The 17190-nt window shown below is 39.8% G+C and overlaps 1 protein-coding gene across 9 annotated transcripts in view; it reads left to right on the forward strand.

The window, feature by feature from the left end:
• ENOX1 (ecto-NOX disulfide-thiol exchanger 1) overlaps positions 1-17190 on the forward strand; it is a 364884-nt gene that overhangs the window by 221550 nt on the left and 126144 nt on the right. For 8 of the 9 annotated variants that reach the window (XM_051778707.1, XM_051778705.1, XM_051778704.1 and 5 more), the window contains 2 exons: positions 9385-9519; positions 10361-10498. In XM_051778707.1, the coding sequence (XP_051634667.1) occupies positions 9510-9519; positions 10361-10498 (148 nt within the window). In that variant the 5' untranslated portion in view covers positions 9385-9509. Of the gene's footprint in view, positions 1-9384; positions 9533-10360; positions 10499-17190 lie in introns of all 9 variants that reach the window. The other variant, XM_051778710.1, reaches the window with a different exon arrangement.

The following is a 17190-nucleotide window of genomic DNA, read 5'->3' on the forward strand; positions in this document are numbered from 1 at the left end:
CCTGCCTCTGGGTCTCAGAGCATTGCTGGCTCACTGACATCCCTGCCTGGGGGCCTCCTGGCTAAAGCCAGTATCAGTCCAATTACAGCACAAGGAATGATGGGTTTCTAGTAGGTTTTAGCCCTGCCTGAGGGAAAATCCACATGATTTCCTGCCCTGAAGATTTATTACTGAAATTGAAGAAATACACATACAGGAAGGTGTTTCAGGGAAAGGGGAATAGAAGGATTGTTGTCCGCCTAAAGGTGCAGCAGGACCAACTGGAGGGAGGGGGGGGGGTTAGCATCATATTCACCATGATCTGCAGCTCAAGCCTCCTCTATCCTGACCCTCTGACAGCTAGTTACAAGGGAGAAGCATCGCAATAACTTTTGTTGCCTGATCATAGCTGATGCACAGCAGCTGCTATTCTCTTGATCTGACCTTATGTTAACTGTGGGATTGCTTCTCCCTCAGTGACCACAGAGTATGTGATAATCCTAATTTAGGTAACTTGCCAGTGATCTCATAAACAACTGTTCAGAAAACAGACAAAATTCTTGGCTCTGCTTAGCAACTTAATTCAACTTCTGTTGAAAGCTGATGGGTATGAGGGAATACAAAGATCCGGGGAGGGGAAGAGAAGGGGCAGGCACTGATCTTTTCTCTGTGGTGACCAGTGACAGGACCCGAGGGAATGGCCTGAAGTTGTGTCAAGGGAGGTTTAGGTTGGGTATTAGAAAAAGATTCCTCACGCAGAGGGTGGTTGGGCACTGGAACAGGCTCCCCGGGGAAGTGTTCACAGCACCAAGCCTGACAGCGTTCAAGAAATGTTTGGATGATACCCTTGAGCACATGGTGTGACTCTTGGGAATGGTCCTGGCCAGGGTTAAGACTTAGACTCGATGATCCTTGTGGGTCCCTTCCAACTCAGAGTATTCTGTGATTTAGTGATTCTATGTGCTGGTGGGGCTTTGCCTGAAGGTGTTGTGCTCAACTTGAAAGCGATTATATGTGGCAAGGCTGATGGGCAGAAACAAAGGACTGTGGTAGCCAAGAGGTGTGTGTGGTTTCCACTGATCTTTAAAATGGGAGTTGCAAGAAGCCAGGAAGTTAAGTGTCTAGTAAAGAAATGAGGAGGAGGAGATGGAATTCATTTGGAAGTAGGAAGAAAAGGTCCAGGATGTTTTTCTCTCCAGAGAAAAGGCAGATGTAGAGCATCACAGTTGCAGGAAATGTGTTAGAGTGGGCAGTTCCCGTTGTCAAACACTAATAGTCATATGTTGACATAATCACTGGAGATGGGCAGAAAATAAAATCAGAAAGCAAGCCATCTCTCTCTCTCTCTCTAAATATCTATATGTATTTATATTTAGGACATTTTTATGAGTTATTGCAAACTGAGTCATGCTTTCTATTCTCCTGCAGTTCACTAGGCCAGAGTTATCAAGCAGAAGAGCCAAGTCCCTCAGGACTGAGTGTCTTACTGGGATTCATATGGTATGCAGGTAGCAGAGCGACAGTTGAGCTCCCAAGGCACAGTTTGCTCAGCACAGCTCATCTCATCCCATGGGTGTCTGACAAAGCAGATGTTCATATCCAGAACTGCAGTGTAGACTTCTACTCAGAGGAGCGAGATGTGCATCTCCAAGGTGTACTTCACTGCCTAGCAAAGTAGGTGTCTGAAACAGGCTGGCAGAAGTATCTGGTTCTCCCCATTGGCAATGATGGCAGCAGGAAAGCTCAAGCATACATGTCTACATTGCCAGAAGTTAGGCGAGGTGAATCCCTCCCATTCGTAATAAAACAGTACAGTGTAACAAACAATAATGTGAAGAGATACTTGGATGAGAGAATGGCCCAGAGTAGATTAAGGCAAGAAATGGGCCTCGGTTGTAAGGGGAAGTGTGGAGTCAGTGAATGGAAACAAAATAATACAAAAAAAAGCAAGAAAGAGCATTATGAGGTAAATGGAGAACAGGAGGTAAACTAAGAGAAATAAAAGAAGTGCAAGATAAATGAGCCCAGGGAGCACAGTAGCGATTTAGAGCTTGTAGCTGGAGAAGATATCCTGAGTGTGATGTGCTAAAAGGGGTGGCAGCTTTCAGAGTGAGGACAGATGTACGTTGATAGAAGAGACAGTGAGATTTTCTCTTAAGCAAAATTTAGCATCAGAAACCTTGAGTTAAAACAAACCAACCAAGCCTAAACCTCTTTTCCAGAGTTTCACCTAACAGCTGTCACTGAGAAAATACCTGATGGTATTGCATAACATTTTGATCAGTATGACTTTAGATTGCATCAAGTATTCTGCAAAACCGTGCTCTGCAGGTCACCCAGGCACTTAACCAAGGACACGTAGATATCACCTCTTGCCACAATTTGACCCAGTGATAAAACTGTATTTTAAAAATATGAAAATAGTTTGATTGACAGGTTTGAGTTTTCTTCCCCATGAATCTCTGCCTGAAAAGACAGGCTGCCTTAACTCCAGGAGTTCAATTATACAGACTTTGAAGGAGTAGAAAAATGATAATGAATGCATTTTAGAAACTTCTAAAAAGTTACTTAAAATAGACTTTCCATACATAATGTTACCATGTGAAAGTCAACTGTATCCGGGTCTTCTGGGACTAGCAGACAGCAGTCTGTGTTCATTTGGAAATTCAATCATGAGGCACCCCTGCCTCTGATGGTCTGTATGGTACTGTCATTGGGGCTCTGCCACAGAGAGGGCTTACCTGTCAAGCTATTAATTTTTTTCAGGAGGTGACACGGGAGTGATTTCACTTTAGACTAGCCAACATGCTCTTTCTGGAAATGTGTCCCAGCTTGCTTTGGTCTTTTTTCTTTTTCTTTCCTTCGCCCCCTCCTTTGTTTTTGTTTAAAAAAAATCCAACCAAACAACCCTTTGTATTTTAGCAGCTTGATGTAGGTCTGGTAAACACGAAGCAAGGACATTGTACAGTAGAGTGAGAGAAGGTATTTGATAAGTGTGGTGCATTTATATACATCTTCTCTCCAACCCAGAAAGATAAGAAATATCATGTATAGCCCATATATAATGACTGGCCCAGGTACTTTATGGCATCAAGGAGCCTTTCCAGCACCTCTCATTTCACTATTCAGCCTTTCAGTAAAGTTGCTGAAGTGTATTTGCTCAAAAGCCACTTCAGGTGCTTCCTCTTTGGACTGAAATACAGTGGTGTGGGATATCACGCTTCTAAAGTGGTCACTGGCCTTTAGTAGAAAACAATGTGATACAAGACTTGCTATTAAAATACCGCTATAAGTAATTAAAAGATTTCAGGATACTTTTGTTGTTGTTGTTAAATATAAATTAAATTTAAATGCAGGCATTTAAATAAAGGATTGTCCTAATTTAGTCAGTATGTCTAAATGTCATGCTCTTTTAAATGGGAAGCGAGTCACAATTGCAAGCCATCTTGGCAGGGTAAAAAATGGAGATGCAATCATCAGTTCACAACAGTGTTTTGTGTTCAAGGAATAATCAGACCTCTTTTTATCAAGACTGCACTGCATTGCTAGCCAGCAACATGGCTGTTTTTTTTTTTCTGTTCCAGATGATTTTGGAACTGCATATGCTTTTTCAGTAAGTCAGCTGGACTTCTATAATGCTTTGCTTAATGTGCTTCCAGATTCTTTTATTTATAGGCATCAGCAGATTCAGACCACAGCTGGTAAAATACACACAAAAGAAAAAGTGCATTTGTAACCTATTAAGACTTTGCTCTGAGATACCAGTGAAGTTCAGGATTTACCATGAAATATTACCGAGTGACCTTTCAAGGAGCATCTGAAGACAACACCTGTTTGTCTTGGTGACCTCTGTTTTATTTTTCTTTCTCTGTTGAAGTCTTTCAGTGTTCTGCTTTCCAAGAGAAGTCTGGCCTTTGTGTGTACAATGCGTTATCTTCAAGAAGCACTGGGGCAGAGGATTGAAGTAACTCAGCATCTCAAATGAGCAATTCTTCCAGAAAATATGCGTTGTACAAATTGGCTTTGTTGAATATTAAATATATTGTGATTTTTCTCTAAGTAGTCTTAGTCATATCAGTATGTCCATGATGTACTCATTAACTATTTTTCAGTGAAAATTGGTGGAAAGGATCCTTTGCAACTATGCAGAAACCTACATATTCAGTGTACCTAGTGAAAAGTGAAAGCTTTTAATGCGGCAGCACATATTTTATGAGTTTGTAAGATGACAATGTAGTTTTTTAGTGGCATAATATAGAATGAACAAAGGTGTTATAAATCATTCATAAGACAAAAAATCAGAAAAATAATGTGAGTGAACACGTAACTAGAGCTCCCATTTAGGCTCTAAGGGAGCTTATTGTCACTATCTTGTGCCTAATGAAGCTGTTTTCTTAAGGCAAGTGCCAGTTCCTGCAGAATCAATCTTTGCTTTCAAAGGCATCCTGTGAGGGAGGCGTGGCAGACAAATCCAGATAAACAGGGTGACTCTGGAGATGCTGGAAAGCAACAGGCCTCTCCAGTAGAGTTGCAAGGAGGTGAAGCATTAGATGCCTAAGTTAGGGTCCCACCCCAGAAAATAAGACTTTTTTTTCAAAAATGATCTGGTACCGCACGTATTTTTTTAGAGTTAGTAAAAGTCTTTTTGCAAATTATTGCAAGAAATGTGTGTATTTCTTCAATTCCTTTTGAATTTCAGAATTTAGGTGAGGTTTTCTAGGTGTTAACATACACTAGCCATGCAAAAACATGAGGCAATGCCTCCTCTTATAACACTACATATGCAATATTATTAATTAAAGCCACCTTCAGAATCACATTGAAGATGCTCTTTTTTTCATGTGCCCCATATAGGATTGCTGTGGCACAAAAGTATCACCTTCTTTGTTGCTACTCCCATCTTTCTTCATTGTAAGATGGTCAGGAAGAATTAGATAGCGACTTACAGTATATCCTTGTCTAGCTTTTCTTTCTCTTTCTCCCTTCTTTACTGGGAGTCTTGTATTCAGATGGACAAACAAAAATATTGGGAAGAACCAGTACAAAACGCTTGATATATTTTAGAAGACAGCTGGAGATAACCAATTAAATTACCTGTACTTTGGCAGGTCAGGTGGAGTGTGACTAACCTAATGACCACTGTCCTATGAATCACAGTGAACAGTAACACTTTGAAATCGTGTTTGAATTTGTGAAATTTGCCATTCTTTTAAGGACAGAAAAACTTGCCTAGATGTAGCAGTTGACAAGATGCCACATTGCTGCTTCCCATTTGCGTTGTCTCAAGAACTGGTACCAATAGCATTTAATGTCTTTGCAACTTGTAGTCCCAGGTTTTGAAAAGTTGATGCCATCAGTCTTTTCCTTGAAGGATGTAGTGGTCCTGAAAATTAGATAAAGAGGTGAAATAACTGAAATATTACCCAGCAGGTTGGTGTCAGAGTTGGGCAGAGAACCTCCTCCTTGCATCCCAGGGCTGGCCGCTGACCTGGGCACTCTACAGAGCCTCATTACAGTGGTACATTTAATCAGCTACACTCAGTGTTGTACCTCATTGTCTGCGGTGTTATGGATATCTAAAGGGTAGGATTTTAACTTCACAGTCTACTGTGTTATTGAATTAGTTTTATGTTGTGTTAATTTCTTTGTCTCATGGCATTCATTGCCTGTGATAATTGATGCACAATATATAGCTGATTTCTGTATTCATTTGGGTAACTGCATTTAATTGCCTGGTATAAAATATGCACACTAAGTACAATCTGCTATGACTGCTATGACTGAGAAGTGCTCATTGATATCGACTTGAGGGTGCTTTATCTTCCTGACAACCTGTCTGAGGGAAGTCTTAATGTCCCTCGCAATGCACTGTCCAAGGACCAGTCCTTGCATTGTGTCTGCAAAAAGAGAGACCACCCCAAAAGTGTAACATGAAATTGCTTTACAAAGTGTTTGGCATTAACATTTTGTTAATCAGAAGTTCTCAAATAAAAAAGTTTGTATTAACAACCCTGGTTCTCCCAAATCTCAAGGAATAGCAGGGCCCAGAACATGTTAGACATTTTCTCCTAAATGTGAAAATAAATCAGTATTATAGTTTTATTTGCTTCTGAAGTTACTCCCCTCGAGTAGAACTACTCCCATGCACAAGTGTTTATAAACACGGATTTCTTTTACACATGAATTGCAGATCAGGAATGCTTTCTAAAGGTGCAGTGTCATTAAAAAGGGTTGATTAATGTCTGCTCAGGTTACACAGGATCCCTGCATAAGCTTATGCTTTCTTACCAGTTTAACCAGTGGCACAGTGATTCCATTTATTATTAAGAAAGCAAGAATCTTTGCTAGTAGATGTATTTCTCATTGAACTTAGCACTTGGCTTTTTAATATGACCTAGTCAGTGGGTTGGTTTGTTTTCCTGGGTTGGTTTGTTTCCAGTGCCATGAAGGCTTTAATAGTGCAGTGTCTCAGCTATACAATGAAAAGCTGAAATTTGCTCACAGCTGATTTAATTTTAAGCATTAATGGAACCTTCTCTATCCAAATTTTTGTAAACTTTTAAACAAAAGCTAATGTTTGAGTCTAAATCAGGTGTGAAATGCCTGTAAGATTATTTTAGCCATATTATATTGCTCTGTGTTAATGTAACCACTGAGTTGTCACTCAAAGGGATGTTCACAATTAGTATTTTTCTTTTAAAAAGAGCTAGTTTCTACAGTCTGTGTCCTTCAGGATGGAGCATTAGTTCTGCCTACAGCTTACTGCAAATTATTCAGTGTTCATAAGTTCGTTTATGCTTGTTATTCAGCTCTCTTCCACTGACAAAATAGCCTGCAGCAGTTCTTGGTTAGATAGAACTAGTTTTACTTTAGTCTTCTCACGTGCTCTTTTATGGGTTTTCCCCAGTTCAGCTTGCACTGCATCCAGGTCTTGCTGATAAAACAGTAGACTTGATGGTCAGAGAGAAAGGAAAATGGCCTAGAGCCAGTGTGGGCTACAAGAGTATGTTTTGAGCAAAGAATTCTATGGCATATTGGGCAGATCTAGCGGTATAGTACAACATAAGTTTCAGCAATTAACCCACTGATTCCACTTTCTTTCATAATCATGGTGTTATGTTCTTGTTCCTCTGCAAGGACTTTAACAAATACTTGTGGCTAATTCATGAACGTATACCAAAATTAGATATATGTGGACAACCTGTCAGAAGGCAAACATCAAAAAGTCACCTACTAATTCCCAGTAGGTGAGGTGCATTTGTCTAGCCCAGTGTCTGATCCTTTATGCACCAGCTCTGCATTTCTGGCAGAGCTGGTGCAACTGCAATGTGGATTTGGGTGGTAGAGATTGTAGGAACAGATCTGTAGTTTGGCAGCAGATCTGCTTATGTCACCTGGCGCACACTTCAATAAGCAGTAAAGTGGGGGAAGGAGCGTGGCAGAGAGAGAATACAATGCCAATTCTCTACCTCTTATCCCAGTAGTCCATGCCTACCTGAGATGCCCCCAAAACCAGGGGGCAGTACCTCCTTCCTCCCCATTGGTTACGGTGATGCATTATGGGGACAAGCAAATAGCATGCAACAAGGTATGAAGAGGCATTTCATCACTGTTGACTTTTAAATCCCCCTTTCTTCATCAAGGCTGCTGGTCAGGGGAAGAAGCGAACCACTCTCATCTGAGCTATTCAGCATATGTTTGTAAATTGGGATTGGTTTGGAAATTATTCACAAAGAGCAAGGGGAGAAATAACTTATTGACAAGGAATAATTCAGTGAGCCCTAACCGTGAAATAGATGTTTGTGGTCAGAAGTTTATAGCCTCTGTGGAAAGAGCTAAGTACAAGTTTAAGGAGCTGAACAGGAGACATCCAGTTTTTAAAAACTGGACATAAATCTTGGGTGCCTTGCCTTATGGTAGTCATATTGCCCACAGATGACTTTCATTCAATGTTTGTTTGGTGTTTATAGATGTTATTTAAAAGCTAATTTTACCATAAAAATATTTTATGTTATGCATAATGAATAGTGGAGATCAAATAAGAATTGGAATTGCAAATTCAAATATTAAGAGTTGATAAATATTGACTTTTAAATGGACCCACTGTAGATTTGAACAAAATGCTTTTTAGCCTATTACAACAAACTAAAAAATGTAGAGCATTGCCTGATCTCAACTCTTTCTTTGATTTTACAGCCATTGATGTGGTGATGTTCCTATGAAGTGATCTATACAGTGTCATGGAACTATAGTATAAAGCTTTCTGGCTTGTACTTTATGCACATCACATGAAAAAGTGTGGGAGGTACTAAGCTAAAATACAGTGTAATTATGTTAATTGTGTCTTTTCTAAGGATGAATCCTTTGGGTTTGCATGTTGTAAACCTCTTAATTAAGGTCTTTCAAGTACTTTTTTAAAGTTAGCACAACTATTTTAGGGCTGAACAAGTCACCAAGATACATCTGCACAGCATTAATGACTTCTAAACATTAAAAAATGTTCAAAATGGTCAGTTGCTGGCTCCTGGTACCAAATACCCTATGTCAGATCTCGTAGGCTGCTGGACAGCGAAAAAATAATGTAGCCGTCCTTTACCCATAGTCCCATGTAACTAAGGCACAAAAACTAACATGGGTATGTGTATGTGATCATCCTCAGTCCAGCATTTTCTTCCTCTGCTTTAAGTGCTGGGAACTCACTTTGGTCACACCTCTTACCAGTGGCTTTCCGACCAGTGATGCACTGACCAGCAATACGTTGACATCGTCAGCTTCACAAACAACAATAGCAACAGCAAGAAGTTGCCCTTATGTAAAATTCATGGTCTGACAGATACTTGATGAGAGTAATCATCTAGAAACAGATACTCCACTTTTGCTTTGAGCTAACTAACCTTTGTGAGCCAAAGATATAGCGTTAGTTAAGGAGCAGGCATTGTCCTCAGCTTTGTTAGGTTTTCTTTTCCACACCACTGCAGGATCCATTCTGTAAGTCATTGCATAGTATTTTTTTTCCTTTTTATCTCAGAACAGACAACTATTTCCTTGGAACTCACAACATCAGTTAATTGTTAACGGTTTAAAAAAGAATAAATCATATTCATCCCTTAATATGTTCTTTCAGCTGATGCCTTCATGCTGATGAGGCTGTGTAGCTACTGATAAGACCTAATTTGCGAAGGGCTTTTCAGTGGTCTGACAGATTCATATGTGTTACTGTTCGTTCAGCAGGCAAGGATGAGCATTTGCTGAAACACGTCTACAGTACCTGCTAAATGTGTGCAAACAGACTGGGGCTGGTGATCCAGAGGGAGTGGGGAGGAGCTTTGAGTGGATTCCCAAAGTGGTCTGTTGTTGTGTTCTGACTGTGGCACTGATAGTTGATTTCTGTCTTTTCTGTTTCAGAGCCTAATGAGCTGTATGTGGGCCCTGTGCTTAGTGATATCCCATCTCAAGATGCTGCTAATACAGTAGTTCGTTATTCCTAGCTGAAGAAGTCTAACGGGAACAAAAGGAACTGGGGAGAAGCAATGGCTGCTGGTAAATATCTCAGGTCTGCAAAGGTCATAAGAAAATAGCTGGAAAGAGCTGATTTCAGCTGTGACTGGGGAGGGGAGAAGCAAAAATGTGTGATCACATCTTGTGTTTAGTGTTTCAGTATCAGAAAGGTACCATCCCTTAGCTATCTGACTCACTCTTCCTTCCCCAACCTAGGAAAATCCACACCTGGGCTCAGTCTATTTTGACCATATTAATGAAAATTCTCTCTTTTTTTTTAGAACAAAACTTGGTATTTCCCATAGTGAATGGATTTAGTTTGATCTCTTTTTATTTAGGGGATAATGTGTTCTTAAATCTTTTACAAACAAAAAATTGCACCTTATGGAAAACAATTCTTACCTTGGGGTATGCTTGGTTCTCTCAGCTTTCTGACAAGTTGCCACAATTATTTATGTATCATTAAATTATATCAGAGTATTGCAGGGCAATTCATTCAGGCTGGTAGAGGCCTCAGAAGGTCTCCAGTCCAACGTCCTGTTTAGAGCAGGGCCAGCCATAAGGTCAGGCTAGCTGCTCAGGGCTTTATCAAGTTGCATCTTGAAAGCTGCCAGGGGTGATGACTGCTTGACTGCCCTCATGGTGAAAAAGTTTTCCATATAACCAACCTGAATCATTCTTATTTCATTTTATGTCTGTTGCATGTTTCCAATGTCTTTATGTTTAGCTATACAATACCAAGTACTATTAGCAATGTTCTGAAGGTGGATCACAATTAGGAAACAAAACAAACCCAAAATCAGCAGTGGCGATACCTCATTTTCACTGAAAGTTTTGGTTAAAAATTGTGATGCATTGACTTCTCTCGTTTATTTACTTGCAGCAGCTGATGGTTTGGGAAGCATAGCTATAGACACCACACAGCTTAACATGTCAGTCACCGATCCGACAGCTTGGGCTACAGCTATGAATAATCTGGGGATGGTTCCAGTAGGATTAGCAGGACAACAGCTTGTGACAGGTAAGATTTTTCTTTTTTCAAGAGATCTCTTGCACCGTCCATGAAGTCTTCGTGTCTTCTTAAAAATATATGGAATACTTTCTGAGGATATTATATTTTTATGTTCTGAAAATATCACCTATGATTAATATTGCATACTGTGTATTAGTCGCTTCTTGTAGTAGGAGTATGATCCATATTATATTTTAACCTCATGGAAAAACTAAAACTCTTGGGGGAAATTGAACAACTAAACCATCAATCCTTACGCTCAGTTAAGACCAGGAGGAGGTCATGTAAGAGAAACATTTGGTTTTGTTTCTCTGCTCAAGCAGGATGTCTTGAGATTGTACCAAGAAATACCCTGATCTGAGAACTCTTGAAGGGAGATTTTGAAATTATGTTAGTTGGGCAGAAAATCATGAAGTTAATTCTCTAATTAGTTGATATTAGTGAAGTGAAGCTGTCCTATCAGATGTGTGCTTATGTACTTTCTGACTGGTTCCATAAATTGAATTTCAGGAGATTGTTTTTGTTTGACTCTGTCATTTCACTTCCCAAGCATAGTTTGGGAGAGCATTATAAGGGATCACTTAATTCTAACACCCAGAGAAATAGTATTTTGAAAACAGCAATATTTCACAGACAAGCATGGACATAGCAGACTTCATTGTCAACAGTAGAGGCCAGATTAGTTGAGATTAATGAAACTTCTTTGCTCCTGTGATGTAGAGAAAAATCATTTTTATATGAGTGGGTGCCCTGTAGACACAAGTCACATGCTAGGCATATGACAGATCCCCTCTGGAAGCTGCATTGCCACTTCAGCTTAAGAAGAGCTGTTCAATATCTGTATCAGAGCAGCATCCTGTCACATCTGTGCTTGTCCATGTAGACATGGATGCAGTGAGCCAGGTCATGATGTAAATGACTCTGCTTGCCTCACCAGGGATGCATGATGCTTAATTTTGGCCAAATATGCCCCCTCCTGACACTGGGAACTGAGTGGAGCTGTGCCAGTTCACAGCTGACGGTCTGGCTCTGAATTACCTGTTTTACAGGCGGGTAAATTAAGCTGCAAGAAAGCTGATTTATAATGAATCAGTCTCAAGCAGAGAGTTTAGCTGGTGGAGGCTGTGAACTGATTTGTGATCTCTGGCTTTAACCCCACGCTCCCGATTAAAAGAAACAAGCAAAACCATCCACTCCTTTGGATCCAATTTTCTTCAATGTTTTTATCAATGACCTGGATGCAGGATCTGAGTCCGCCCTAAGTTTACTGATTATACTAAATTAGGAGAAACCACTGATTCTCTTGAGGGTAGATAGGCCTAATATAGAGATCTGGATAGACTAGAGGGCTGGCCAATAACCATCTATATGATGTTTAATCAGGACAAATGCCAGATTCTGCACCTGGGATCAGGTAATCCTGAGTGGACTGGGGGACAAGAGGCTGGAATGTCCTGCAGAAAAAAATCTGGTGGGTTTGGCTGATGGGAAGCCCAGTATGAGTCAACAACGTATACTGGTGGCCAAAAGGGCCAACCTGGTGTGTATTAGGCACAATGCAGCTAACCAGTCAAAAGAAGTGTTTATCTCACTTTACTCAGCATTGGTGCAGTCTCACCTTGAGTGCTGTGTGCAGTAAGAAAGATATAAAAATATTAGAGTGTTCAAGGAGAGGTAACAAAGATGATGAAAGGATTAGAGGGCAAGACTTATGAGGAACAGCTGTGGATACTAGATTTGCTCAGTTTAGAGAGGAGGAGGCCGAGAAGAGCCCTCATTGCTGTCTACAACTTCCTTGTGAGGATGAGTGCAGAGGGTGATGCTAATCTCTTCTCTCTGGTGTCCGGTGATAGGATGTGAGGGAATGACTTAAAGCTGCATCAAGGGTTGTTCAGACTCATTACTAGGAAAAAGTTCTTTGTGAGGGTGGTCAAACACTGGAACAAGCTCCTCAGGTCGTGGCCTGTTGTTTAAGAAGTGTTTGGACGACACTCCTTGATGTATGGTTTAACTCTTAGTTTGTCCTGTGTGAAGTCAGGAGCTGGACTTGATGATTGTTGTGGGTCCTTTTGAACTCAGTCCCTCTGTACTGTGCACTGGTGTGGCCTCACTTTGAATATTGTGTGCACCACAGTATAAGGAAGATATTAAGCTAATAGAGCATGTCCAAAGGAGGGCAATGAAGATGGTGAAGGGCCTTAAGAGGGAGTCATGTGAGGAGCAGCTGAGGTCACTTGGTCTGTTCAGTCTGGAGGAGACTGAAGAGAGATCTCATCACAGTCTACAACTTCCTCATGAGGGGAAGAGGAGGGGCAGACACTGATCTCTTCTCTGTGGTGACCAGTGACAGGACCCGAGGGAATGGCCTGAAGTTGTGTCAGGGGAGGTTTAGGTTGATATTAGAAAAAGGTTCTTCACCCAGAGGGTGGTTGGGTGCTGGAACAGACTCCCCAGGGAAGTGGTCACATCAAACCTGACAGAGTTCAGGAAGTGTTTGGATGATACTCTTGGGCACATGGTGTGACTCTTGGGAATGGTCCTGGCCAGGGCTAAGAGTTGGACTCGATGATCCTTGTGGGTCCCTTCCAACTCAGAGTATTCTGTGATTCTGTGATTTAGTGATTCTTTGTGCTGCTGGGGAAACAACTTCTTCTGTTTTCTGGTGGGGCTTTGCCTGAAGGTGTTGTGCTCAACTTGAATGCGATTACTTCCAACCTGAAAATAGCCATATGTCAAAATCAGCTTATGCTGCTTTCATTTATAAGCATTTTACTTGCATATCCTGTGGAGATTTGCCCAACTCTTTGTCTTGCTTTATTCTGTCTCTTCAGTTTTGGTGTAAATTGTGTCCTCAGATGTGCTGTGCCATCCCTACATGGCAGCTTCATCTCAGGTACAGTGCTTTTCTCCACAAAGAAGGATCTCCAGGACTTTATTTCTTTGACAGCCCCCTACTGTAATTTCCATAATTATGTGTATCACGTATTGTAAAGATGTTGTACAAGTCAGTTCATATTTGTTCAGCATTTTCAATGTATAAAAGCTGCCATAAGTAATAAATGTTAATTACTGAAGTGCTGCCTGATTTCTCTACAGGTGCAGAATAACTTCTTTTCTTTCCTTTTTTTTCCTTTGTTTGAAACTCCCTTGTATTCTCAAGGTAAATAGGTGCTGTGACACTCCATTATATTTCCTTCAGATTCATAGGTTTTTGACACATTTTCTTCATGGCAAATCCATAATGGCAAAACCTCAGTTTGCCACAAAAAGACTTATGGATTTATTTCCTCTAATATATTTACTGTATCTGCGTTCAGTGAGAGTTTGCATCACCATATTCGACCAAATATCTAGCTAGTCCTTAGCCATTTTTGGTGATTTTAATTTTTTTACTAGTAATCCTAGTAGTGAACTGAGCTTTATCAGCAGCCACGTATTGCTTTGGCTACTGTCATCTGTTACATTTCTCTGAGATGAAAATTACACACCAATGTCCTAGTGCTAATTATTTGTCCATCTTTAAATTTTTATTTTTTTTTACAGCCTTGTTGACAACTAGGAAAGTAGTAAGTAGTATGGATTAATCTTATAGAGAGATCTTTTCTGGATATTTTACATAATCTGTCATAATCTGAAATTTGGTGTATGGTATTCATCTGTATCCTGACATATCTCTTAGACTTCTGGTCTTTCATTGTTAAAAGGACTTACCCACTCATGGACTTTCATTCCACAAGCTGATTTCTATGCAGAGCATTTTTGTTCTCACATGTATAGAGTCCATATGAACTACTCAGTCTTTTTAAAGGTTTTTGATGACTTTTTTTCCCCAACAGTTCTTAGGTTTGCTGCTGTGTAACATGCTGGGATGCCTGCCTTGTAACAGTTATGCTTCCCAGTTTGCAATCTGTGAAGCTTTTATCTAGCTCGAAAGTTTGTTAAAATGACAACTAAAGCTTCTGCAACATCTGGCCAATACTCTTCTCACAGCCTGAGATGCAGGCTGTCTGGTCTTGGTAACTAATCAATTTTAAGCACTGCTAACCTTTTAATACCAGTTTAGATGATATCTACACTGTATTTAATTCCTTATCTCCCAGTGCTGTAAAATTAGATTTTTGATCTGGGCAAATATCAGAGCCTTTAATTTGTAAAGATGAATTCATGTTAATAGTTGTATAATATCTGTTGTGTTTCTACATGTATTTTGCTTCCACTTATTGTTATGCAGAAAGCTTACCTTTTTTCATAATATTTGGCTGCTGCATTACGTCTACACTAATATATGCATTTATACAGATACATAATTCATACAATAAACTGTAGTTTAATAATGCATTAGTTAAAGTGTTAAAGATTGATGTGGAATAGTTATGGCTGAAAAGTATTTTCAGTCTAAATCTCCCCTTTCAGCAGGTTATAATTTCTTACAAAAATTTGCCTTTCAGGCTGAAGTTTCTCATGCATGGTTTCAGCCCAGAGAAAAAAACAAGATCTGGAAAAGTTGGAGGAAATCTGTTAAACTCCTTTTCAATTACCCAGGCCTTAAAATTGCTGTTTCCTATGCTTTAAGACTTTGATAAATATAGTCAGATAAGAGCAAAAGGATAGTTTGTAGTTCACCTTTTTGAGATCTAAATCCTTTTTTTGCATTCAGCAACTCTGATTCAAGCACATCTTTCAAGTACATTCAAGTCTACTGTGTGGTTACACTTTAGGACTAGAAGAAATACTCAGTGACCTAAGATAACTGAGAATGTTTTATGTTGCTTTCGCACTGGTACTTCTAAAGGCAGTTTTGGCATTCCTGAATTTAGTGGTTTTGTGCTTTCATTTGTTTCTGCAAATACCGTCAGTTCACCCGTTTTCTAAAGGAAGATATTCTACTGAGAAACTTACTTCTCTGGTTCAGTTTGGTTCTCCTGTCATTAATTAACCAGTGCTCTGAAAAACATGAAGCAATTTTGAGGTGTTTTCTTCCAGAATTATTTAGATTATCTAAATACTTTTGAGTCAAAAATGGTGTATGTCAAAAAGTTCCATGGTACAAATGAGCATGTACAGTGGTAATAAGTGGTAATTCATTTAGACTTTAAGCTCATGCCCTGTGATGTGTATTTGTGCTCTTACAGAGTAAAATAAACCACGGCAGCAGACATCCAAGATGAAAGTAACAGGTCTGCCTAGAAGGCAAGGGTGTATCTGAAAATGGATGTGTTCTGCTTATTTACAGAATAATTATTAAGGCACACTTTTCCATGTGAGTCTGGCCAACATGCCTCAGCCTCAAGATACTAAAATTTTCAGTGACCCACAGGGTTTTTTTTTGGCTAAAGTTGTCTTTGATCACTTGTACAAAATCCTAGTGAAATCAGAGACTAGGAAACTTTGAAGCCTAACATCTTGCTTACCAAAAGATATAGAAAAGAACACCATTTCTGTGGCTTCAGGCATGTATTTCTTAGACACTGGAGGTTCTGAGATATTAGCCACTTACATCAACCTTTCTGGTTTTCCATTTGTCTCTGCTTTTCCCACACACTTGTCTTTTGACCTGATTTCAGTGGAACATAGGAACTGTCAGTTCCAATCAGGTCACCTCGCTTAGGATTGTGCTTTTGACAGTGTTTAGTATCAGATACTTCACAGGGAGCGATGTACAAGGCAAATCAGCACTGAAGTGCAACTCTCTCCAATGGGCTATCTTCTCAATCATTAATAAATAGAACAAGGTTCCTCAAACTAGAGGTTATCTATCCAAATCAAGTCACTTTTTATCATACATGTGACAGTAATTAGTTGTAATCCTGAAACTGCAATCCCAGACTTACTTTTTGATAGTAGAAAAATTTGTGAAATTTTGATTAGAGATTCCCAAATCCCAAGACACAAGGTTAAACATCCCTCCCAGATTTTACTAGCTCAAGTCCTACAAGTGTTTGGAGACGTAATATTCAGACTCTTTCTTCAGAATGAAGATTGTAACTAAAGGCAATCCCTTTATTTAGGTTCCAATTAGTCTCAAGCATTTTTCCATGTGATGGGCATATCAGGGGGAGGACTAGTAGGATGGCTTTTCCTTCTCTACTCATATGTCAAGAGATCACTGATTCCTACACAGAAGAGAAGACCTAAGGATTATTTGAGAAAAATCACATGTGGTCTGAGACTTAAGAATCTCCTCACCTGTCTCCCTTGGCTATGGAAAAGTCCTTTAAGTGTCAGTGTCTTTCTTTCAGGAATCCTTTATTAATTATTGTTGACTGTGGGTCATCTTATGCTGAATAAATCGTAAACATATCCCTCATTGTTCTGGTTGTGTACTATTTTTCTAGGGTTAATGAAGAAGAATCAAATAAAGTAGGAAATCAAGGTATATTTGATTTTGTTCAGTGCCTCCCCAAAGGAATACTGCACACTAAGAAGTGCTGAAGTCCTTAAGAAGTCAGCTGACCAGAAGACTCTGCCAACTCTCATGCGTGTATCTCTTCTTCTGTGGCCTCTCCATTACTGGAGGTTTGGAGCCACTGGTAGCCGTCTGGCAGTCTCATTTCATTCTGCCCATGCTACCCCGTTACCTATTAAAGCTTCCTTTTTTCACACTTCATTACTTAGCCACTGAACCAGTGTGCCAATGAGCACATAACTTGAATCATCCACGACATGCCTAACAAAACATAGGTTCCTTTTCTGTAATTAAT

The sequence above is a fragment of the Manacus candei genome, unplaced genomic scaffold, assembly GCF_025592945.1.
Source record: "Manacus candei isolate 608988 ecotype Guabito, Panama unplaced genomic scaffold, ASM2559294v1 h1tg000014l, whole genome shotgun sequence".
NCBI classification, from domain to species: domain Eukaryota; kingdom Metazoa; phylum Chordata; class Aves; order Passeriformes; family Pipridae; genus Manacus; species Manacus candei.